The sequence below is a fragment of the Catharus ustulatus genome, chromosome 15 (assembly GCF_009819885.2).
Source record: "Catharus ustulatus isolate bCatUst1 chromosome 15, bCatUst1.pri.v2, whole genome shotgun sequence".
NCBI classification, from domain to species: Eukaryota; Metazoa; Chordata; class Aves; order Passeriformes; family Turdidae; genus Catharus; species Catharus ustulatus.
Window position 1 is genome coordinate 15,851,517 of NC_046235.1, and position 23,899 is coordinate 15,875,415.

At 62.9% G+C, this 23,899-nt stretch overlaps 2 protein-coding genes across 5 annotated transcripts; both read left to right on the forward strand.

Moving 5' to 3' along the window:
• Positions 1-386: 386 nt before the first annotated feature.
• Positions 387-2,059, forward strand: EIF4E1B (eukaryotic translation initiation factor 4E family member 1B). The gene is made up of 7 exons (XM_033073297.1): positions 387-689; positions 843-928; positions 1,025-1,120; positions 1,235-1,298; positions 1,474-1,587; positions 1,690-1,829; positions 1,945-2,059. The coding sequence occupies exons 1-7, from the start codon at positions 672-674 to the stop codon at positions 2,057-2,059; spliced, it is 633 nt and encodes a 210-aa protein (XP_032929188.1). The 5' UTR covers positions 387-671.
• Positions 2,060-10,792: 8,733 nt separating this feature from the next.
• On the forward strand, positions 10,793-23,888 carry UNC5A (unc-5 netrin receptor A). Of its 4 annotated transcripts, none has more exons than XM_042779752.1 (16): positions 10,793-10,881; positions 19,017-19,238; positions 19,378-19,521; positions 19,597-19,700; positions 19,812-19,992; positions 20,106-20,273; positions 20,462-20,626; positions 20,711-20,899; positions 21,315-21,614; positions 21,706-21,793; positions 21,873-22,041; positions 22,119-22,352; positions 22,430-22,579; positions 22,674-22,838; positions 22,923-23,098; positions 23,299-23,888. In XM_042779752.1, the coding sequence occupies exons 1-16, from the start codon at positions 10,812-10,814 to the stop codon at positions 23,456-23,458; spliced, it is 2,685 nt and encodes an 894-aa protein (XP_042635686.1). In that variant the 5' UTR covers positions 10,793-10,811; the 3' UTR covers positions 23,459-23,888. The 4 variants fall into 4 exon arrangements, with proteins under 4 accessions (XP_042635686.1, XP_042635685.1, XP_032929273.1 ...); XM_042779751.1 differs by lacking the exon at positions 10,793-10,881 and adding an exon at positions 11,169-11,280; XM_033073381.2 differs by lacking the exon at positions 10,793-10,881 and having other exon boundaries at positions 16,944-19,238.
• The last annotated feature ends 11 nt before the right edge of the window (positions 23,889-23,899 follow it).

Below are 23,899 nucleotides of genomic sequence, written 5' to 3' on the forward strand. Positions count from 1 at the left end.
CACTCATCGTGATCCCACCCCACGCTGTCCCCATGCTATTCTGTCCGGACCCCCATCGCATCCTATCCTATCTTATCCTCTCCTCTCCCAGTCACGTCTCTCCTGTTCCTTGTCCCATCTCGTCCCGATCCCATTGCTTTCTGTCACCAGGCTGCCCTCAACCCTATTCCATCTTCATTGCCGTCCAACTCTCTGCACATTTCACCATGTCCCTATGCCATTCCCATCCCCTTCTCGTCATGTCCTCTTCCCACTTCATCCCACCCCATTCCCATCCCACCACAGCCAGTTCTGAACCCATCCCCTCCCCATCACATACCCCACTCTTCCCATCACATCCTGTCCTGACCCCATCCCATCCCATCCCAACCTTCCAACCCCATACTATCCCACTCTCTCTCTGTACCATCCTGCCCTGCCCATACCACTTCATGGTGCCCACACACGGTGCCAAATTTACACAATTCTGCTCCCTCATCCTGATCCCATCCCACTCTGAGCCCCTGTCTGATCCCCCATGTCTCTGCTCCCCAGGAGAGGCGGGACTGGCACCCTGTCTCCAGGATACCACCCTCCCTCCCCACCAGTTGCAGCTGGGATAGCTTCTCATCCCACCTGCCTGTGGGTACTTAAGAGCCAGAGGCAGCCCGGGAGAGCCTGTGCAGATCACAATGGCTACAGGGGAGCAGGTGGGTGCTTGCCCTGTGGGCTGGGGAGGATGTAGAACACAGACAGCCCTGCCAGCCCTCGGGGCACCCAGTGTGAGAGGTAGCTGGGAGGCTGCAGGCTCCCTGCTGGGGTGGTCATGGGGCTCTTTGGGGCTGTCCCATCTTCCTCTGCAGAAGCAACAGGAGCGACGCAAGCAGAAGGCTCGGCAGCAAGAGCTGCTCCGGGCAGAGATCGTGGGCAAGCATCCCCTGCAGAACAGGTATGGGAGGCTGGCTGTGGACAGCCTCTCCCAGCACTCGGAGGAGTGTGTTGGGGCTGGAGGGTGACTCTGGCCCCATTTCCCCTCCCTCCCCAGATGGGCACTGTGGTTTTTCAAGAATGACAAGAGCAAGATGTGGCAGGCAAACCTGCGCCTCATCACCAAATTCAGCACTGTGGAGGACTTCTGGGCGTGAGTGTCCATTCGGTGGGGACACCACTGTGTCCCTTCTGGAGATGTTCTGGTGGGGGGCTCTGAGCTTGAGGCACCTATTCTCACCTGCTTCTGTGTTTCCATTTAACACAGGCTGTACAGTCACATTCAGCTTGCCAGCAAGCTCGCAGCTGGCTGTGACTACTCCCTCTTCAAGGTATGATACCCCATCCTCAGAATCCCCCCAGCACCCACCATTATGGGGGCACACTGGGTGCTGGTAAGTCTGTCAGGATGCCCTGGCCATAAGATGGGAGGGGAAGTTTGGCTGGATGTTCACAGCTCCTCATGCCAGCTCTGGTGCCCCTGACTGACCCCTTTCCCACCCCTAGGATGGAATTGAGCCCATGTGGGAGGACAGCCAGAACAAGCGTGGTGGGCGCTGGCTCATCACCCTGGCCAAGCAGCAGCGGCACACTGAGCTGGACCGGTTCTGGCTGGACACAGTGAGTGTGGCCCCACTTGAGGGTCCTGAGTGTGGTGTTCCCCCTACCCCAGGGCTGATCCCCCATGGGGACTGTGCCAGGCTCCCCTTCTCCTCCCAACAGCTGCTGTGCCTCATTGGGGAGATGTTTGATGAGTACAGCGACGAGGTGTGTGGGGCCGTCATCAACATCCGCACCAAGGGGGACAAGATTGCCATCTGGACCCGGGAAGCGGAGAACCAGGAAGGGGTCACCCACATTGGGTAATGCAGCTTCAGGGAGACTGCACAGGGGAATGAGAGCTCCTCCTGCCTGGGGGAGTAGGCCCAGTGGGAGAAGTGGTGCTGCCCTGTTTACGTATCCCCTTCTCTCCTCCAGGCGTGTCTACAAGGAGCACCTGGGCCTGTCACAAAAGGTGGCTATTGGCTACCAAGCTCATGCGGACACAGCCACCAAGAGCAGCTCCCTTTCCAAGACTAAGTTTGTGGTGTGATTGCAGGGACAGTGGGGAACTGCCTATGAAGTCCTTGTGTACTGTCTCACAATGAATTTCTGCATCTGAACATGATCTGTGTCTCCAGTGTTCTTGACAACCCGGCGTGGCTCCTGTTTGTTGGGGAGGTTCCTGAGAGGGAGATGATGATGTGCCATGTCCTGGTCCCTTCATTCTGGGTGAGTGGGGCAGGAGCACAGAGCTGGTAGCATTGTGGGCTTGGGACACTGCACGTGTCCCTTCATCTCCCCTAGAGCCTGGGACCAGTGCGCCTCTCTCTGAGGTTGTGGGGGTGTTTCCTGTGTTTTGGGGGGCCCTGGATAGCTCCCAGAAGGATGTTACTCTGTCCTTGCCTGGCTGAGGCATGGGCACAGCTCACTGCCCTGTAAACCTGGGCATGGGAGGGACTACTGAGGCCCAGCTCATCTGGGTCAGCTCAGCCTGGGGAGCTGGTCCACTTTTCTCCTCATGTCCCTGCACATGTGGAACATGGGTCTGCCTTCTCAGGAAGATCAGTTTCCCGGCTGAGGGCTGGCAGTGTCCCTGCAGGGTGGGTGTTGGGCTGCAGCACAGCATGGTCCCCATGCTGCATCCCCTTCTGCAGACACTTGCAGCAGAGATGAAAGCATATGAAGCTCATTTTCTTCCCAGGGTTTTGTTGGTGCCAGACCTGCCTGTTCACATCCTCAGTCATTTGAGCCCTGGGACTTTGCTGGCTCTTCCTTTCCATGGCTCGTGTCTTCTGCTGTCCCTTCCGATGGTCCTGGCCCCCCATACTCTCTTCCAGACCCACCCCACACTGTCCTTTAATCTTTTATTTGTGTGTTTGATTGTTGTATCTGTGCTTCCCTGCCTAGTCAGATTCTAGAGGTGGAGCTGTTTGCTCACCTCCTGACAGCGGCAGCTGCAGTTCTGCCCTCGCTGCAGCTCTCATCCAGGAGTATCCCCCATTCTCTCCAGCAGCACCCAGGCTCCATCTCAGCCCAGGGCTGCACCTTGTCCAGGGCCACATGTCCAGCCCATCTGTGCCACCTCACCAGCCCACAGCCAGGGATGTTTGTCCCCTGCTGTGCTGGCTCAGTGCTGCCCTGCCTGCAGACAGACTCTGCAGAGACCTGGTCCTGCACAAGGATAAAGTATTCACCACTCTCTGCTCTTAGAGCTGATCGTGACCTGTCTGGTCACAGTTTGACAGGCAGCTGGCATAGCTGTGTCACCAAGGGTCGTGACTGCCTGCAGTGCAGCCTGTGGGGTTGAGATTGCTGAGCTCTGCACCACCCTGGGACGCTGCCATGGCTGCAGAGAGTTGTGTGCCTGGGACTCAGCTGCCTTTGTCCAGGAACATCAGCCTTGCAGCTCCCCAAGGGCAGTGCAGGGCCCTCCACCACCCAATATTGCTCCTGTTCCAGGCACAAGTTCATACTAGAGACTGAAGACAGGAGTTCATCCCTGGCAGGCAGTGTGTCAGGCCATGTCCCTGTGTCCTTGCATTTTGTGATGGCTTTAGGTCATTTCTCTGAGCAGGTGCAAGGACAACAATACTACACTGCCCTTCCCAACGGGGCAACAGGGATGGGAAGGCTTCGGGCAGCAGGACTGGGATGAGGGCAGGCACTATGGGGGGAAGTAGCACCTGAAATGGGGGTGCTGCAAGCAGCAGGACTGGGATGAGGGCAGGCAGTATGGGGGAGCAGCACCCCGAAATAGCAATGCTGCAGGTGGCAGGACTGGGATTGAGGGCATGCAGGATAGAGGGTTAGCACCCCAAAATAGGGGTGCTGCAGGTGGCAGGACTGGGATGAGGGGATGCAGTACGGGGGGCAGCACCCCAAACTGGGGGTGTGACAAGCAGGGTATCAGGGGGTGGCTCTGCCTGCCTTGCCCACTGGTCCCGCACGGGTATCGTGTGCCGGCAGCCCGGGTGCTGCCTGCGCTGCCTGTACCGCCGGTCCCTCGCCACGCGATGGTGCCGCTCGCCCGGCCTTGGCTCCGGCGCGGCAGGGATGGCAGCCTGCCCTGCCTGCGGTAGGGTCCCTGTCTGCCCTGCCCTGACTACGTTTGGGTCCACGCCTGAAGCGGGGTCACAGCGCTACCCCAGCCGCCCCCACTCCGACCCCCGCCCCCGCAGAATGAGAGACAGGCAGAGCCACGCGTGGGGCTGGCAAAGCTGAAGCTGGAGGGGGGTTGCTGAGACCCCCGAAAATGCACCATTAACGCCTCTCTCCAGTAGTGACAGCGTGAAGTGTGTGAGAGGCAGGGGTTGTCTGTCCCTCTGACCCTTCAGCCTCCTGCTGTCTCACATGGCCCCGTCATTGCCCCCCAGCTAGCTCTAGGGCTGAGCCCCCTGCAGCCCAGCTGTCCTTGTCCCCTAACCCCAACAAGGGCGTTGTGCCCTTGTCCCAACAAATCACAAGGCCAAGGTTAACTGGGCAGGAGGGGGTGCAGAGGCTGCTGCACTGCCGTGGTTCATCACCATTCTCATGTAGCCACAGTGGGATTTCGTTTGATTGGAAAAATAATAGGAGCCATTTATCTCCATGGCTTTATGGGTTCCCATCAGCCCTGAAGCCCAGCTAGGCTGGGGGGCTGGCAGTGCCCACCCAGAACCTGCTCTTTGGGGACACAATGACCTTCATCCTCAATTTTTGTACCCCACAGCCCCTGTCTGAGGGCCAGAGGATGCTGGGGGGCACAGAGTCACTCCCTGGGTGGGCACAGCAGTTGCCAGGAGCCACACAGCAAGTACAGCAGTGCCAGGGCTGCCCCTGGCCTGCCTCATGCTGGGCAGCTGTCCCAGCTGGCAGCCGAGCTGGCAGCCCTGTCAATAATAATAATTAAAAATTAATACTAATCAAAAGGGAGAGGCAGATGGCAGCAGACATGCGGCAGGGCTGGAGGTGGGGGTGGGAGGCACAGCAGACTGAGGGGCCTGCAAGGACAGGGGTGGGGGGGCAGGAATGCTGTGGGGTCTGGTGGGGACAGGAGGTGCAGGTCAAGGGACCCACACGGCACAAGATGGGGGGGATATGAGGCTGGGGTTGCTGTGGGGCACGGCAGGGATGGGGATGGACTGCACTGCTGCAGGGAAGGGGTCCTGTGTCCCCCTTTCCATGCACGGGGGTGTGGGTCAGTGGTGCTGGGTGCCCACGCTGGGTCACCTTGCCAGCAGCTGGGCATGCAGCCATGGCCAGGCACTACCAGTCCAGCTTCTCCCTGAGCCACCAGCTCTGGCAGCAAGGACAGATCCTGCCTCTGGCCCCTGGCACACGTCTGGTGCAGGCACCCATTCTTGCAACCAGTGAGTGCTGCAGGGTTAAAATCCCCCAAATAACTGGGGAAGGAGCTGCTGGCTCCGTGCAGGGTGCGTGGGCCGGGGAAGAACAGGCAGCGCTGGCTCACCGTGGGAGTGGGCAGGCAGTGCTGCTGCCGGTGCTGAGGCTGTGCCACGCTGTTCCCGCAGTGCCTGAGCCCACCTGCCTGCCCTGTCACCCAGTCAGGGGCCACGGGGGAACTCTGGACCTTGCAAGAGAGGTGGGGGTACACACAGGACCTCTGCCCCTGGCCACTGCCAGCATCCCCATGCATTCCTGGACTGGAGCTGCCCGTGCCCTCCCTGCCAGGCCCTGGAAATGGCACAAGCTGCACCGACCCTCCATTCACAATCACCGTGGCGTGCAAGGAGGGGTGCCCAGGGTGAGGGGTACCTACAGCGCACCGTTCCCATGACAACCTCCCAGAAGAGACGGCAGTCGGTGCGGGAGATGCGGGAGCCGAGGGGCCTGTGGACCCGCCGGGCACGGGCTCCCACGCCTGGCAGGACACAGGGGGGCACAGCAGAGGGGCTGCACCTCTGGTTCTTGCTCCCACGTTTGGGCTTTGCCTGCTCCATCCTGTTTCCTGCAGCTTGGGACAGGCAGGCATGGCACGGCTGGCTCTGGGCTGCTGCTCTCTCCAAGTACAGCTGGTTTGCACGGTGGGGAAGTGGTTAAGTGCTTGCAGGGTTGTCCCCAGTGCCAGCAGCAGAAGAGGCAAAGACGGGGACAATATCTCCTGTCCTGCGCCTCAGGGAGCCTGTACCTGAGAAGGGTCCTTTGCTGTCACTTCTCATTGGGTGGATACCAGGCTCTGCAACACGGCTGAGCACTCTCCTTCCCCGCAGGGACGGGCTGGCACTTCTCGCTTGGCAGAGGCAGGCGGGGGGAGGTGGCGGGTGGGATGGGGACAGGGATGGGGACAGGGACAGGAGCTGTGTGGCCACAAACCTGCAGGCATGTCTGCAGCACGGGGCTGCGCAGGCAGTGCCACCGCACCTTTGGGGTGTGTTCTACTGGTCCTGTATCATGGTCTGGGAGTCCCCAGATGGCTGGCACCTGCCCACAAAGCCTTTCCCTCCCTGAGTCACCATGCCCATGCTGTCCCCGAGGCTCTGGTACTGCCCCTGCCCACAGCCCTCTGCCTCAGCTCCCACAGTGGATGCCACCAGCTCCGACGGACCACCCTGCACCTCCCTCAACACAGATGCGTCCAAACATCAGCACCCCCACGTCCTCCCAGCGTGACACAGGGACCACCAGCTGCTCTCCCGGTTCACAGGGGAGCAGGTGTCAGCCCCGAGGCTGCCAGGACACAGAGCACGTGGCAGTGCCTGTCCTTTCCCTCTCGGCCCTGTGCACCCTGGTGTGCCCTCACAAGGGGCTGGTGATGCTGCACTCACAGCCATCCCCTTTTCCCGGGGGCTGTCAGGCTCCTCGCGTGCCCCAGCTCCACAGCTCAGGCTGGGAGGGCTGGAGTTTTCCGGGAGGTCGATGTGCCCATCGATCCCGCACAGCTCCGCCGGCTGCTCTCCCACCGCCCCGCTAATTAATTGTCTGCTGCTGTTGTGGGAGCGCTGTGCACGGGGGTGCTTGGGCTGCCTGCACCCTGCCCTGCCTGCACCCTGCACCCTGCCTGCCAGCACAGGGGTGTTGCCCAACACATGTCAAGGAGCCAGCACCCACCTCAGACCCACCCCAACCCACCTGTATCACAAAGTGGGGGGTGGTCTGTGTCAGGTTGGGGATGGGATTGACAGGCCCAGGGTAGGGTGAGGGGTACAAAGGATGGTTGGGGGGCAGTAAATGGCCACTTGCAGCTCACTAGCTTCCCATGCCCAGAACAACCTCACACTGCTCACAGTTGTGCCCACCCCAGCCTGCCCCCAGCCTGGTGTGGGGACAGGGACGCTGCTTTTGTGCCAGTCTGTAATGAGATTTCTGCTTGGCTGCCTGGATAGAAAATCCCAACTAGAGGATGCAAAAAGCCTCTCCAAGGCCCAGCAGTCACCTGCCCAGAGCATACAGAGGTACCCCTGCCCCAGCACCCACAGTGCTCCCGGGGGGGGCCATCAGCACCAGCTCCATCCAGGAGCACCCACTGCACTGCTTGGCATGGGACAGCCGTGGGATGTGCAGTCCAGAGGCTTCTCTGCCTATTTATCCCACTGTGCCCACTCTCCTGTCATCCTGGCTGCTGGTGTCTGCATCCCAGTGCTGCTGGATGCCAGTTCTCTGTGGTGAGGTCCTGGCATCCTGCTCCTGTGTCTGCAGAACTTGTGTGTGCAGGGTGGCACCACGCTGTGCTTCTGGCCACCTCATTTTCCCCCACAGCAGCAGCAAATCCACCTCCTCAAAAAGTGGGGAGTGTCTCTGTGGGTGCTGGGGGCTACAAGGAAGAGGCTGTGCCCACTGGGCTTTGCTGCACATCCCAAGGGAGTCCTTCCCACCCCCAGCACCACGCGCTGTTAATCTACTCTTGCAAATGGCTAATTTTGAAAATCCTCTTATCAGAATTAGGTCCTCAACATCCATATTTATTTACTTTTCATTTTCATAATCTTTCCACTCCTTGTGTGGCTGGGGTTGTTCTCACTGTCTCCATTACTGAGCATCCCTGTGCAGGATGACACCTGAGACATCCCACACCGTGCCACGTTATCCCAAGCCAAGCTGTCCCAGCCAAGCTGTGCTGTGCCATGATCTGTCACCTGTACAACTCTGTTACACAGCACACGTGCTCCTCACACCTTGGGCTCTGCCAGTGACACCATCAGCACCAGTGTCCCCTCCCCACTGCAGCACCCTCTTGTCCCACGCCCCACACAGCCCAGTCCCTGCCTGGCGCCAGGGCAGCCACATCCTGCCCGTGGGTCCCTGCATTATGCATTGTTTATCCGTCAGCACCTTCCCTGTTTGTAACTCAATTAAGCAGGCGCGGTTTTTGCTAATACAACGGTGTTTAATATTCGGCTTCCTTAAATACCACAAATGGATAGGGAGGCAGCGCACGGGCGATCCATTATACATGAGCTCAAATATCTACTTAAATATTTGATGGGAGTTTAGAAAATCTCAGGGCTGGCCTTGCCCGTGGCTGCCAGGGCTGGGCAGGAGGTCGGGCAGGGCACAGGCAGGGGCTTGCCAGGCTCTGTGGTGGTGGGAGCTGCCTCACCTCAGCTGGCCCAGACAAAAGTGGCACCTGGGGCAGGCGGTGAGAGGTGAGCAGTGCCAGGGAGGTGACACCCCTAGGGAGCTGGCAGCTGCAGCCCACAGAACCTGGATGTACCAGTGCTCACCAGGTGATGCCCTCCCTCCACCTCCACCTTAATCCAGTCTTTTTCAGAAGAAAGCCCTGACACAATGGCTGCAGCACGTGGCTGAGCCATGACCGCAGAACACTGGAGAGGAGAATTAATTTTTAATTCCACCTTAATTACTCTGAGTAATAATCCATTTACAGCACCCAGTGGGACCAGAGTTTCTGGCATCCCCCTGGGGTTCACAGGACACCCAGATGCTGAGCATGTGGGGTTGGAGGCATTGGGCCAGCCAGGCACTGCAATCTACTCCTCAAAGACTCTGATTGCCGTGGCTCCCCATGTGCTGCAGCCCCTCACACCAGCCTGGCAGGTGGTCAGGGGTCCCAGATGCCCCCACAGGCGTGAGCCAGGCAGACATTGACCCTTGGCAGCAGGACTCGGGGCTCTGGCAGCTGTAGAGCAGGATCTGGCTCATCCATCCCCTCAGTTTTTCCTCAGCAAGAGGGAAAGCAAGCAGAATTAAAAGTGATCTCCCCAATCTGTATTAATTAGAGTTTATTCATTCGTCAGTGCACCTTGCCACTTCTCCACTGATGACCAAGCAGTGCTGGCCCATAGTGCAGGAGGGACGTGCAGGGTGACACAGACTTGGCATGGCACCTCCATGGCACTGAACAGCACCAGCACATGGCGAGGGGAACTGAGGGAAGCTGAGGTTGGACTGGGCACCACCAGCACCCCCAGCTGGGCACCAGGACACAGAGGATGCAGTGGGTGCCCAGGGGTGGGAGTGTTGTTGCTGGCACTGCAGGCACAGTGCCAGGAGCAGGAGCTGGAAGCCATCCTGGGAGAGAGGTGCAAGGAGTAGATGGGGCTAGCACCACACTTGGGACCCCCAACCCCCTCCCCTCGGGGCAGCACCGTGCTGGGTGCCCTCCTCAGGTGCCATCTGCACTGGGTACCCCCACCTTGCCCTACCCTGCTGCTTGCCTGGGGGGTTTGGCCACCGTGGGAGCCCGAGCTGGGGGTCCCGGTGCTGCGGGGGAGCTCGCCCCGGTTCCCATGGCAGCCCCCCGGAGCTCATGTGCAGAGCGGTGACTTCAGCAGGAGCAGATGGAGCCGCAAGGAGTAAAAACATCCTGTTTCCATGCAAATGCCATCAGTAATAACGAGCCAGCCTGAAGGAGGGTTGTTATTGCTGTGCCAGAGCTCTGCTTACAGGGGCTGGGGGTCTCGTCTGCCCCTACCAGTGTCCAGGCAGATGTCCCGGGGCTCGTGGATCTGCCTGGAGCAGCACGGTGGGATGAAAATGGGCACCCACGGGTGTCACCCCACAATCGCTGCTCTGCCTGTGTGCATGGCTGGTCCAGGACTGCACTGGCATAGGAGGTCCTGGGAGGTGTGTGGTGATGGGAGATGGCTCCGGCCTCATCCTGGAGCGGTGCTGGTGGTGGGCTCAGCTCTGCCCGCCACTGCCAGCACAACGCTGGGGTGGAAGGAGGCCACGGCACAGCTGGTGCCACCCGGGAGAGCTGCGCTGGCTTCACACTCTTCAGCTCTTGAAGGCATCAGAGCAGTTGTTAATTGTTCCTGATGCCGCTAATGAAATTATTGCTGCACGACACTGGGAGCCACTGCCTGGCCCCTGCTGCTGGGGACAGGGCTGCCATGCTGCAGGCTTTGGATGCCACAGGATTTGGGGAGCACCCCGGTACAGCCTTAATCCCCTTTGACCTTTGCCCCTTGCCCACATTGCAGCTGCCCACTGGTGACGGCAGCACTGCTTGTGGGCACCTTGGCAGGGTGCAGGGAGGGGACAGAGAGGGAAGAGGCCACATTCTGCTGCCACATCCCCTGGGGGAGGCCAGTGCGGCTGAATATGGGGTACTTTGGGGCCAGAACGCCGTGTACGGCAGTAAGGTGGGGCCCCACAGGTGCCGCCAAGATTATGGTCCCTTTTCTGTGACATTTCCCGTGGGGTGCCAGGCTGGGCTGGGGAGCATCCCTGGGCATCACCTGGTGGTGCAGCAGGGGCTTGGGGTAGAGGGGGGTGTGGAAGGGAGATGAAGCGCGTAGCAGGTGTGAGATGCCGGGGGGTGTCCCGGGGGGTGCAAAGCCCGCGGGCGTCCCGGAGAGGGGAGTGACGCCGTGCCGGGGGATGCGCCGTGCCCGGGGGGGATGCAAACCGGGAGAGCCGCGCTGCGCTGCACTCGGGGACGGTGCGGACGGTCCCCCCGTGCCGGCTCGGGTGTGTGCAGAGGCGAAGGGGTGCAGTGCCAGCGGGGGGAGCGGTGCCGGCGTTGCGGGCGGGGGGCGGCGGCGGGGGCGCGCCCAGCTGTTGCGCCGTCCCTTCCGCGGGCGGGTCCGCGCTCCCGCCCCGCATTGGCGGCGCCCGGGCGGAGCGGAGCGGCGCGGCGGCGGGCGGCAGCCGCGGCGGGGCCGGTGGCGGTGGCGGGGGCGCCATGGCCCGCTGAGGGCGGCGCGGAGCGCGGCCCGCCCTGCTCCCTCGCCCCGCAGCGCTCCGCGGGGCGCGCCATGGGTGCGCGGCCGCCCCGCCGCCGGGCCCCCCCCGCCGCCGCCGCCGCTGCCGCCGCCGCGCCGGGGCCGCTCGGTGCCCTGCTCGCCGCTGCCCTGCTCGCCGCCGCCGGTGAGTCACCGCGAGCCTCCCGCGGGCACCGCGCTCTGGGCGGGAGGGGGGACCCGGCACCGGGACTCGGCGCCGGGCAAGGTCACCCGGGGAGAGGCGGCGGGTGGGCGTCCTGCGGGACGCCGGTGCCCTCCCGGGGACGGGAGCCGTTCGTTCGCCGTGCGGGATGCCCGCTGGCTGTGGGAGTGCTGGTGGAGCGCCCTCCCGGACTGGTGATGTGCCCCCCGCCCCACGGCGGGCACTGCCGCCGCCCGCTCCTTGCCCAAGCGTGGCCGCACACGCGTGTCCCGCCGGCACTGCCCCGGACGCTGCCCGCACTGGGGGGGACTGGCGCTCCCCACACGGCTCCGCTCCCCGGGGTCCCTACCAGCGCCGGGCAGCGGTGTCCGCAGCGCACCTGCCCCACGCGTGGTGTCCCAGCCCCACGCACAGCATCCCTGCCGCTGGCACGGTGTTCCTGCCGCTGCCATCACTTGGCCGGGACACGGGGGACCGCGGTGCCGGGATAGCTCGGAGGGTGCTGTCACGCCGCGGGGGTGCGCGGGGGTGGTCGTGACGCGGGGAGTATGCGGGACTGTATCGGTGGTGCTGCAGACGCGGACGGTCCAGAGCACGGCTGCCCCCGGCAGTGCCCCCCAGGGCAGGACCCGGCGGGAGCGGGAGCGGCCGAGTGAACCTCCGGGGCTTGGTCGCTCCCGCGGCCGGTCCGTGGGGTCGTTGGCCGGGAGTGCGGTGGGTGCCCGGGGCTGGCGGCCGCTGGCAGGTGTCACGGCAGACGGGAAGTGGCGGCTGCAGACAAAGGACCAGGCTGGGGGCGGGGAGCCGCGCGGGGCTGGACGTGAGCTCTGCGGGGGGTCTGGGGAGGGGAGGACTCCCCCTCGGAGCCCCAGGGTCCCGGCCACTGACCCTCCTCCACCTACCAGCGGAGATGTCCCCTAGCATGGTTTCAGTGCGTTGGTGGGCATGGCAGACACCCAGAGGAGCTGCAGCCCCAGTGCTCCCCGCAGCCGTCTGGGCATCCCCAGGGACTCTGCGTTCCCAGCATGGCCCCGTCTGCAGGGGGACGATGCAGAGACGGCATGGTGGGTGGGCACCCCTTGGGTGCAGAGGACCCTATAGGGAGGGTGCTGTGGGTACCGAACCCCAGCTGGGCAGGGACCACGGCTGTCCCCACGGCATCCATGGGAACTGTGAGGATGGATGGAGGTGGGGGGCAGAAGGGCAGCGGGTGCACCAGAGCACCCCGTGCCAGCCCTGTGACAGGAGGTGTGAGGAGCCCAGAGGTGCCGTCACGGCTCGGGCAGTGTGGTGTGGTGCTGGTCCCCATCGCTCTCTTGGCAGGCAGCTCACAGCCGGCCGCGGCGCGACTGAGCCATCACCTGCACAGCCACTGCTTGGCACAAACGGGGCAGGGCTGGGCCTCTGCTCCAGCCTGGTAAGGCAGGGCACAACGTGGCACGGCATGGAGTCGTCAAGCCATGGGCTGTGTACAGCGAGCCCAGGTGTCCAGGCAAAGGGCCCCTGCCTGCTGGTGGAGCAACATCCCTGTTTGTGGGCTGCCCGCCTGCGGTGCCCGCAGGGGAAGGACGAGAAGAGCAGCAAGGACTGGGGATCACTCACGGGCAGCAGTGAGGGGCGAGCTCCCGAGGTGGGGGGGCTGCCCTGCTCGGCTGCTGCACTGCCAGGTGGGCAAGGGCAGAGGGACAGGGTCCTTCCCAAAAGCTGCCCCTGGCCGTGTTGTGCCGGGGGCCCTTCCCTTTGGCATCGTTGCAGCCGGTGCCAGGCCCTAGTGCATCTCCTGCCCCAGCCCCACAGCGGCTCCTGCTCCAGTTCTGCTGGCCAGGGCCATGGACTCTGCTCTAGCCACACACAAGCCACGTTGTGCTGCTGACTTCACTGGGCTGCCAGAGACCCCCCAGCTCCAGCAGACAGCCCCCAACCACTGCACTCCACAGCCTGATGCTCCACAGCCTGGCATCCCAGGTCATTGCATCATACAGCACCCTACAACCTGTGCCTGGCTGGGCACTGGTGGCTCCGTGGGGCAGGCAGGAGTGCAGGGTGGCAGGCAGGGCTGCCGTGCACTGGGCACCGGGAAGCTGCCGTGCCGGCTGTCAGCACGAGCACGCGGCAGACGCAGCCTGCCCAGGGCTGTTTGTTCTGGCTCGGTGCCACGCGGGGCTGGCACTACATCAAACCGTGCGGAGCCTGGCAGGTGCTTGCAGGAGGGAACCGGGATGCTGACAGTGCCACCAGGGGCTGGGCACCCCCAGCGTCACTGTGGGCATTTCATACATAGCCTGGCCCACCTGGGTGGTCAGCAGCACATAGGACCACCCTGTTACTGACACTGGTGCCAAGGGGTGTTGGCATGGGGACTGAGTGCTGTGCATGTCCCACTGTCCCCCCTTTCCTGTGCCCAGGGGTGCACCCTGCACTGCTCTGTCTTGTCAGCACAATCGCTGGTCCATGTATTTCATGTCTGTCCATGGGAAGGCTGAGGTGGGTTGGCTCCAGACTGGGCACACTAGGACTCTTTTCCTCATCCAGTCAGTCCCAGTTGTCCAGTACCTCTTGGCTCTGCCGTCTGCCTGCTCTTTGGGTGCTGCTCCCGGAGGGGTGTCAGGCAGGTTGCTCCCCATGGGCCCCCAGACCCTGCTCTGCTGGGGCTCCTGCAGGATGGGGTTCTCAAGTCCCAGGTCTCTCAGCCAGCCCTTGTTGCCTTGTGAGGTGCCAGGGCTGCCATCACCACTGGGTGATGCCTGTGAGTGAGAGGGGAGAGACTGTGGCACTGGACCCTGGCACCTGGGACTGTTGTCCCCTGCCCGTTCCGGTGGGATGCAGGACTGAGCGTGACCTTGACACTCCTCCCGGTGGGGCTCGGGCTTGGCCAGAGCTTTTGCTTCTCACTGGCAGTTAAAGGAGAGCCAGGAAATCCACTCAGCTTCCTGGGATCCAGACCCCAGCGACAGTTCCTGCACGTTGCACTGGGCCAGTCTTGTGTCCTTCACCATCCCAGTGCCAGACACTGCCCCTCGTCCTCCTCTGGGCACAGGACCCCTTCCCCATGCCGTGCTGCTGAGAGGGGCTGGCAGGTCTTGTTGCGAGTCCTGCCAGCACAGAGGGTGTGGGTGCTGTAGGGCTCTTCAGCTACCCAGAGCAGGTCAGGAACATGTCCTCCCTCAGCCCTGGCTCTGTGTGTGCCTGGGGAAGAATGCCCAGCATTGGATGCCGGGGCTGGTAGCCCTCAAGCAGGCAGAGGTGGTCCCTGGGGAGGGGCTGCCACCCCCGGCTGTCTTTGGTGGCACTGGCACCATTGTCCTCAGACCCCGGGCATGGTGCAGCGTGGGTCATGTGCGGGCACAGCCAGGACGTGCAGCCCCGGGCGGGTGCTGGGAGCCCTGCCCGCCCTGGCACATGCTAATTGCATGTAATGGGGAGAGCAATATCAGCTCAAATCCGTAATTAGGCAGCTCCATTGTCATGCAAACCCGCCTAATTCATTCACAACCAGCACTCGCTTCATCAGCACCCAGACGCTACCAGGCGCTCACCGGGAGACAGGCACCTCCACCCAGCTTCCCTCGTTGCACACGTGGGCCACACGCCTGAGGGGCCCGGACAGTGGCCAGCTTGTGGGGACATGCCAGAAAACTGGGGACACAGTCCCAGGGCAGGCGGGGGCACCCCCAGGAACGCGGTGCCCATTGGAGCGTGGAGGCTGCATTGGCATCCTGTGCCCACATCGTCCCCGGTGCTCAGCACGTGCCAGGCTGGCCAGGAGCCAGGTCCTGCTGCCCAGCACTGGCATCCGACCCTGCTGGCTCTCTGCCCAGCCGGGGCTGGCACTGGCAACTGCCTGGCGTTGCCATGGGACTGTGTGGGGTGGAGAGGTGGGTGCAAGGGAAGCATTTTCCGATGTCCTGATGCCCCAGGTGAGGGTTGGAGCAACTGGGCAGTGCTGGACAGTGCTGGGTGATGCTGAGGCCCATGGCTGGGGGGTCTCCCAGAGACAATGCCAGCTCAGGTGGCTCAGAGCCAGCCTCTCCCAGCAGGAGAGTGCTCAGCTCAAAGCCTCAGACGAGCTTTTTGATTGTGGCAAGTTGTGCCAGTTCCCTTCTCTGCACCCTGCAGAGAGCAAAGTGCCAGCGACGGGGACCCCTGTGTGCAGGGTTGGCACCCCCAGGCTCCCCTGGGAACAGATGGGCACCCTCTGCCCTCCCTCTGGTGCCCACTCTTCTCTCGTTAAGGCCGGAGCAATCAGCAGCAATTATGGCTTTAATTACCTGCTGCTGGGGCGCAGGCCGAGCGCCGGCAAAGTGCGAGGAAATCTTTCATGTTAATGGTGTGCCAGGCCTGGCACAGACACGATGGATGGGGCACCAGCTGGGAGCGGATCTGCTGGCTGCAAAGCCCACAGGGATTCAGGGAGGTCCACGGAGGGGCACAGTGGTGGAGGTAGGTGCTGGCATTGAGGTCCCCACACTGTTGTGGGGACCCCCAGAGTGGCAGCAGCAGGCAGGGGAGCATGCAGGAGGTGGGAGCAGAGGGAGGATGGAATGGGATGCCCTGTCGGGGGTGGCTGATGCGGTGGGCAGAAGTGTTGAGACAGAAGCGTGCCATTGGAGCGCTGTCCCACTGCAGGCAGCCACCTGCTCCCTCCCAGGGGCAGCTGTGCCACGTGGGCATCCACCGGCCCTGCTGGTGCCGGGGCTGGCACTGCCGCAGCCACCGGCGGGCAGCCTCTCCTCGCCAAGAACACGCTGACCTTCTCAGTGTCTCCCCGCGGCAGACACCTACCAGGCTGCTCCCGGCACCACTGGGGACTTTGGCACCGTCACCCAGGCAGGATCAGCTCCTTGAGGACCAGAGGGATCATACTGGGGCACCCACTGGAGCCTGGTGTGTTCTATCCGTACCCCCCCTCCACCCCCCAAACTGGGCAGTGCAGTGTCCTGTAATCTCTCCTTGACCAGTAACATCAGTACACCTGGTGTTTCTGCTGCTGGGGGGCTCAGGTGCTACGATGAGAGACTGTGTGAACACCTGGGGTGGCAGGGAACAGGGGGAGCTCTACGCATGGGGGGCAGGAGCAGCGGGGGGTCCCACAGTGCTGTGATAAAGGCAGGGATGGGGGCCCAGAGCTGACAGCAGGGTGTCCCCATCCCCTCTGCACCCTGAGGTGGGTATTGCAGGCTAGTTCCCCAGCCCATCACCCTTCCCCTCCATCAGGCACCACTCGTTAGCCGACGTGTTGAGGGAGATAATTGATATTAAAGCCCTGCTTAATGCACCGACTTTACCGGCTGAGATTTATCGGCGCTGGAGCAAACTGTGCTCCCAGAAACCCCTTTGGCTGCAGGGAGAGCGGCCGAGGCTGTGCCCTGCCACTGTGAGGGGGGGCTGAGGGGTGTATGGAACCCATCTCCCCCCACCCCGTCCGATTGTTCCCCGTCCCCGCCGAAGTTCCCCGGTTCCCTTTGCCAAGGTGACATAAGCATCTCGCCTGTTTCCATGACAACGCAGCGGCAGGTGAGCGCGAGGCGGATGCGGGAGCCGGCACGCGCCACGTGGGGGGCCGCTGCCCACAGGGCGCCCACGCCGGGCCCGCACCCACGGGCTGGGGGTGCCACGCTGGGGGGGGCTGGGGGGACATGGAGGTGGCTGCAGAGTGTGGGGCGCCCATAGGATGTGAGGTGCCCAGAGAGTGGCGTCCACAGTGCTGAGATCCCCGAGGTGTTTGGTGTAAATGCGGTGCGGGGGGTGGCCGTGGTCCATTGGATGGTCGCAGGGTGAGTGGGGTGCTCATTGTGTACCCTGCACGGTGTGTAGGGTACCCGTCATGGGGGGGTGCCTATAGTGCATGGGGCACCCAGACCACAGTCCCTCTGCTCCCTCATGGGGCTCCATGCCAGCTCCAGCCTCCCGGCTGTGCCACATGGCTCCATCCATGCCCACACCACAGCACAGAGCCTCATCAGTGCCTGGCACGGTGCTCAGCAGCAGGACACCCAGGGCTGGGCAGCACGCCGGCTCTGCCGCTTACTGCACATCCCCAGCTCTGTTTGCTGTCCGTGCTCTCCCCTCCCCGCCCCCGAGGCACCCAGCAGCACGCTTGGGTGGGCAGCTGGGGGGGCTCCGTACCCATCCTGCATCCTCCATGCCTTGCTGCTGGTCCCAGGCTTCCTGCGCCCCTCCACTCAGCCGTGATGGATAGACACGCAACTCGGCAATCGCTGTACTCATTTCACGTGTGATTAAAAAGCTGGTCCCGCAGCACAGTTCACCCGGCGCGTCTGCCACAGCCGCCCGGGCGGGAGGCAGCCGCGATGCTGTGCAGCAACAAACATGGCATTTCATAAATAAATTGGGTTTATTTACCCAGCGCCCACGTGCCAGCGTGGCTAGTGCAGTGTGGGCACCTGGGGTGCCCGAGCAGCAGGCACAGCGGTGCGAGCCGCGGGTGATGCGGCGAGCGGTGCCGCAGCCGGCACAGGGACAGCACCGCGCCGGGGACCGCAGCGCTTGTCCGTGCCGTGACCCCCGGGCCGGCCCCAGGCTGCGGCTGGGGGGGTCGTTAAACCAGTGAAATATGAAATGCCTGTATATCCCCGACAGGAGTTTTAATTAAATTAATTGCCAGTGACATTGTAAAAGTGCTGATGGGGTAATAACCGGCGCGTTATAGTCGCCGTTTATCTTCCCCGCGTAAATTAGCTGCCGCACCTTGCCCGTCCCGGCGGGCATCGCGGCGGGCTCGTCGGCACCCACTCCCCTGCTCTGAGGGGTCTGAGCCAGCTGGGGGGAGCAGCAGGGCCTGGAGCCTCCCTGGGGGACTCAGGCAGGGCCCAAGGGACCCCCGTGTCGCTCGCGTTCCTGTGACACAGGCGGCCGTGCCAGGCAGGAGCCACCCGGGATGGGCACAGGCAGTGGGGTCCCACGGGCACATAGGGAGTGGCTGGTGGTTGCCAAACTAAGGTACTTAATTACTGCGCATTCCATCCCATTTAATTGCTTATTAAATCCTAACCAGCCAATTAGCAGCAGCAATTACAGCTTCATTCAGTGACACAATCGCTATTTTATCGTTTGTTAATCAAATGCTTATTTAGGGCCCTGGTTTATTAACTCTTTCCGCAGTAGGCACCGGTGGGGTGGGGGGAGAAGAGGCACCTGGCCATGTCTGGGTTGCGGGGCGTGGATATCGTAGGACTGTGCCATGTGTCATGTCCCCATGGGGACGTGTGTGTGCAGCACTGAGCCATCCTCACCACCCTGGGGACAGCCTGCCCCCATGTGCCATGCAAGCATGGATGTCAGTGGCATAGGATAGGGCGCACTGCTGTGCCACCCTGCCGTGTCACCGCCGCTTGTCCAGCATCCCTGTGCCACTCTGGGGTGCAGCAGGGCAGGATGTGGCTCCTGGTCAGTGCCTCACAGCGTGCTGGAGAAGGGGGCTGCAGGCGCCCCGGAGGCGTGAGCGATGGCCCTTGTTGGTCACACTACATTTCCTTTTCATTAGTGCTAAGTGTGGACATGAGGGATCGGTAAGGGTTCAGCGGGCACAGCCACTGCGTGGCTGCTTTCCCTGATGGATGGCAGGGTGGGAGAGGGCTGCTGCACTGCTGGTGGAGGGGACAGTGGCGAGGCACAGGGCCACGGGCATGTGGCTGTGCCGCCGTGGGTGATGTCCCAGCCAGGGCACATGGAGGTGGCCGAGCCCCATCTCCCCACAGGTGCTCAGCAAAGCGCGACTGTGGCCAACCCAGCATCTGGTGCATCCCCGGACCTGCTGCCGCACTTCCAGCTGGAGCCGGAGGATGTCTACATTGTGAAGAACAAGGCAGTGAGCCTGGCCTGCCGTGCCACCCCTGCCACCCAGATCTACTTCAAGTGCAATGGAGAGTGGGTGCACCAAGGTGACCACGTCACACAGCACAGCACTGACCGCAGCACTGGTGAGCGCCAGTAGCAGGGGCGGTGCCAGCCCCGCTCCTGGGAAGCCACGTGTGCCACTCTTGGCGGGGCTTGCATGGGGCTGGGGCCATGGGGACAGCTCCCGGCATGCCAGTGTGACATGCCACTCTCGGGTCCCAGGGCTCCCAGTGATGGAAGTGCGCATCGAGGTCACCCGCCAGCAAGTGGAGAAGATCTTTGGGCTGGAGGAGTACTGGTGTCAGTGTGTGGCCTGGAGCTCCTCCGGCACCACCAAGAGCCAGAAAGCTTTTGTGCGCATCGCCTGTGAGTGTCTGCAGGTGTCTGCACAGAGTGTGGGGCACTGGTGTGGGCCCTCATCTCACCCCTGTGCCTCCCCAGACCTGCGCAAGAACTTCGAGCAGGAGCCGACAGCCAGGGAGGTCTCCATTGAGCAGGGCATTGTGCTGCCATGCCGCCCTCCCGAGGGCATCCCCCCGGCTGAGGTGGGTCCCTGCAGCTGGGCAGGACGGGATGTGGCTGAGGATACCCCTCGCCCAGGGCAATGATGGGTGTGATCTCAGGCAGGCACCCAGTGACATCCTTGTGCCCTACAGGTGGAGTGGCTGCGCAATGAGGAGCTGGTGGATCCAGCACTGGACGCCAACGTCTACGTGACGCCAGAGCACAGCCTGGTGCTGCGTCAGGCCCGTCTGGCAGACACTGCCAACTACACCTGCGTGGCTAAAAACATTGTGGCCCGTCGCCGCAGCGCCTCTGCTGCCATCACTGTATACGGTATGGCCCCTCCACGCCAGTCCCCACCACGCTGCCCTGGTGTCACTCTCCCTGTCCTGTCCCTCCCTGCATCCCCTTAGCGGCAGGGTGTTGATGGGTCCCTCTCCACCCAGTGAACGGCGGCTGGTCGACGTGGACGCAGTGGTCAGGCTGCAGCACCAGCTGTGGACGGGGTTGGCAGAAGCGGAGCCGGACGTGCACCAACCCCACACCCCTCAATGGGGGTGCTTTCTGTGAGGGCCAAAATGTGCAGAAAACCGCCTGCACCACCCTCTGCCCAGGTACCTGCCCTGCTCGGGGCACCGCCACCGCCCCGTCGTGCCGATGCTGCACTCCCCACTGCGCCCATTGCAGTCCCTGTCCCCACCAGCTGTCTTGTCCAACAATTCCCCTGTGTGTCCGTCTCTGCCAGCCCCGGGGCAGGGAAGGGGGGTGGCAGCAAGGCGCTGACCCCAAGCTGTGCCTGCAGTGGACGGCGCCTGGTCGGAGTGGAGCAAGTGGTCGGAGTGCGGGGCCGAATGCACCCACTGGCGCAGCCGCGAGTGCTCGGAGCCAGCGCCACGCAACGGAGGCCGGGATTGTCACGGCCCCGAGCTGGACACCCGTAACTGCACCTCCGAGCTGTGCACCCACGGTGAGTGCGGTGGGGATGGCAGGGCTGTCCCTGGGAGAGGGGACTGGGAGGTGACCATGAGTGCTGATGCCCTGCCCCACACAGCTGCCCCTGGCGCTGAGGATGTAGCACTGTACGTGGGGCTGGTGGCCGTGGCCGTGTGCCTGGTGCTGCTGCTGCTGGTGGGAGTGCTGGTGTACTGCCGCAAGAAGGGGGGCCTGGACGCTGATGTGGCCGATTCCTCCATCCTCACCGCCGGCTTCCAACCTGTCAGCATCAAACCCAGCAAGGCTGGTGAGTGAGTGTTGCAGAGAAAATGCACCCACAGTGGGACACGGTGTCCCTTGGACCTGCAGGTGGTCACACCTGCCAAGGGGTCTCTGGGCAGGGGCTGTCTGCTACAGGGCATCCCTGAGTGGGGTTCTGTGCCCTGTGGGGTCACTTGTCTTGAGTTAATTCTTTGCCTTGTGGGATCCCTGATCTAGGGACAGGGACTCTGTATCCTTGAGTTCCTGACTGTGGGGTCAGTGCTCTATGCCACATAGGGTCAGATCCCCAGGGGTGGTGGCTGTGCCCTATGGGGTCTTCACTATGGGGCAGGGACTGTGTGCCCCATGCCCTCTTGAGCTGACTGTGCCCGTGCACCACTGGTGGGGTCCCCTTGTTTCTGCCTTCTCCCGGCACCACGGTTGCTTGCTCTGTGCTGCAGACAACCCCAGCCTGCTCACCATCCAGCCAGACCTCAGCACCACCACCATGACCTACCAGGGCTCGCTCTGCCCACGCCAGGATGGCCCTGCCAAGCTCCAGCTGCCCAACGGGCACCTGCTGAGCCCACTGGGTGCTGGACGGCATACGCTGCACCACAGCTCACCCGCCGCCGAGGGTGCTGACTTCGTGGCCCGGCTCTCCACACAGAGCTACTTTCGCTCCCTGCCCCGTGGCACCAACAACATGGCCTATGGCACCTTCAACTTCTTGGGGGGGCGGCTCATGATCCCCAATACAGGTACAGCAGGGTGGGGATTCCAGAGCACTGCCCAGGCCAGGCAGGGTCCTCATGGGGCTCACCCCCTGCCTGCACCCCCGTTCCCACCCAGGGATCAGCCTGCTCATCCCACCTGATGCAATCCCACGGGGGAAGATCTATGAGGTCTACCTGACCCTGCACAAGCAGGAGGAGGTGAGGTAGGTGCTGGGGCTTCTGGGGCACGGGGCTGTTGGAGGGGGTTCTGTTCTGACTCAGCTGCCCCTGTTGCTGCCCCAGGCTGCCCCTAGCTGGCTGTCAGACTCTGTTGAGCCCCATCGTCAGCTGTGGCCCTCCTGGGGTCCTCCTCACCCGCCCTGCCATCCTGGCCATGGGGCACTGCGTGGAAGCCAGTGCTGAGAACTGGAGCATCCGGCTGAAGAAGCAGTCGTGCGAGGGCACGTGGGAGGTGAGCAGGGCCGAGGGGTTTCAGGGATGGAGGAAGGGCAGCCAGGGCTGAGGTGCATCTCTGCCTGGGTGCCGCAGGACGTGCTGCAGCTGGGCGCTGAGCCGTGCACGGAGCTGTACTACTGCCAGCTGGAAGCGCAGGCTTGCTACGTGTTCACGGAGCAGCTGGGGCGCTTCGCCCTGGTCGGGGAGTCCCTCAGCATGGCGGCCTCCAAGCGCCTCAAGCTGGTCCTGTTCGCGCCCGCCGCCTGCCCCTCGCTCGAGTACAACATCCGTGTCTACTGCCTCAGTGACACCCAGGACGTCCTCAAGGTACCGGGGTCCCCAACCTGCCCATCGCAGCTCCTGGTGTGCGGCATCTCCTGCCTGACTGCTGCTTGTGCTGGCAGGAGGTGATCCAGCTGGAGAAGCAGCTGGGAGGGCAGCTGATCGGAGCCCCCCGGGTGCTGCACTTCAAGGACAGCTACCACAACCTGCGCCTCTCCATCCACGATATGCCCAGCTCCCTCTGGAAGAGCAAACTCCTTGCCAGCTACCAGGTGAGGAGTCTGGCCAGTGTGTGGGGATGGGGATAGAGGTATAGGGAGGTGTCCCTGCCACTCTGACATGCCCAGCTGTGTCACCTCACTGCAGGAGATCCCCTTCTACCACATCTGGAGTGGGCTGCAGCCCTTCCTGCACTGCACCTTCACCCTGGAGCGCCTGAGCACCAGCACCTGTGAGCTGGCCTGCAAGATCTGGGTCTGGCAGGTGGAGGGAGATGGGCAGAGCTTCACCGTCAACTTCAACATCGCCAAGGTGAGGCCAGGACTGGGCCACTCCTAGGGGTGGCCATAGGATTGCCTTACATTCCTTTCCCTCCCTGCTCATGCCCTCCCCTAGGACACAAGGTTTTCAGACTGGCTGGTCCCTGATGAGGTGGGCACCCCGGCTCTGGTGGGCCCCAGTGCCTTCAAGATCCCTTTCCTCATCCGCCAAAAGATCATCAGCAGCCTGGACCCGCCAGGCACACGGGGAGCTGACTGGAGGACGCTGGCACAAAAGCTCAACCTTGACAGGTAATGCAGACTGAGGACAGTGCTGGGGCTGGAGTGGCATGCTGGATGGAGGCAGGGGTTCTGGCCTCATCCTGCACCTATGGATGGATGCTGGAATGCTGTGGGATCCTGGGAGAGGGCTGCTGCACAAGGTGAGGCTAGCTGGTAATGGGATGTGGAGTCATCCCTGTGCCCTGACATGGTCCCTCTGTCCCTTGCAGCCATCTCAGCTTCTTCGCCTCAAAGGCCAGCCCCACAGCCATGATCCTCAACTTGTGGGAAGCGCGGCACTTCCCCAATGGCAACCTCTCCCAGCTGGCTGCCGCCGTGGCCGAGGTCGGCAAGCAGGACGGTGCCCTCTTCTCCGAGGCCGAGTGCTGAGCACGGTGGGTCCCAGGGGACCACCACCATGGGGCTAAGGGGGGCCCTGGCTGGCCCACCAGGCTCCTACTGCCCCACAGCGCCATGAGGAAGCTGCCTGGCCCCCTCGGGAGGGCAGGATACCCCTGCCCCATGGCAGCCAGGCCCCTCCAGCACTGTGGCAGCAGGCCTCAGCCCAGCCCCGGGGTCCCAGAGCCCCATGGTGGGGGACTGGGGGGGCACTGGGTGTGCGTCGTGCGTGCAGTGCCGTCGTGCTGTCTGCGTGTGGGGCCAGCCGGCCCCGGGCCCCGTGCCGTGTTGTGTAAAGCCCGTTTTTTTAATTCTGTATTAAGTGCATTCAAGTATTTACACTTGGCCTTATGTACATAGCGATGCCGCGGGCGGGGGGTTTGCCGGACGTGAATGTAAATAAATTCGATATATATTGCTATGTGGGGCTAT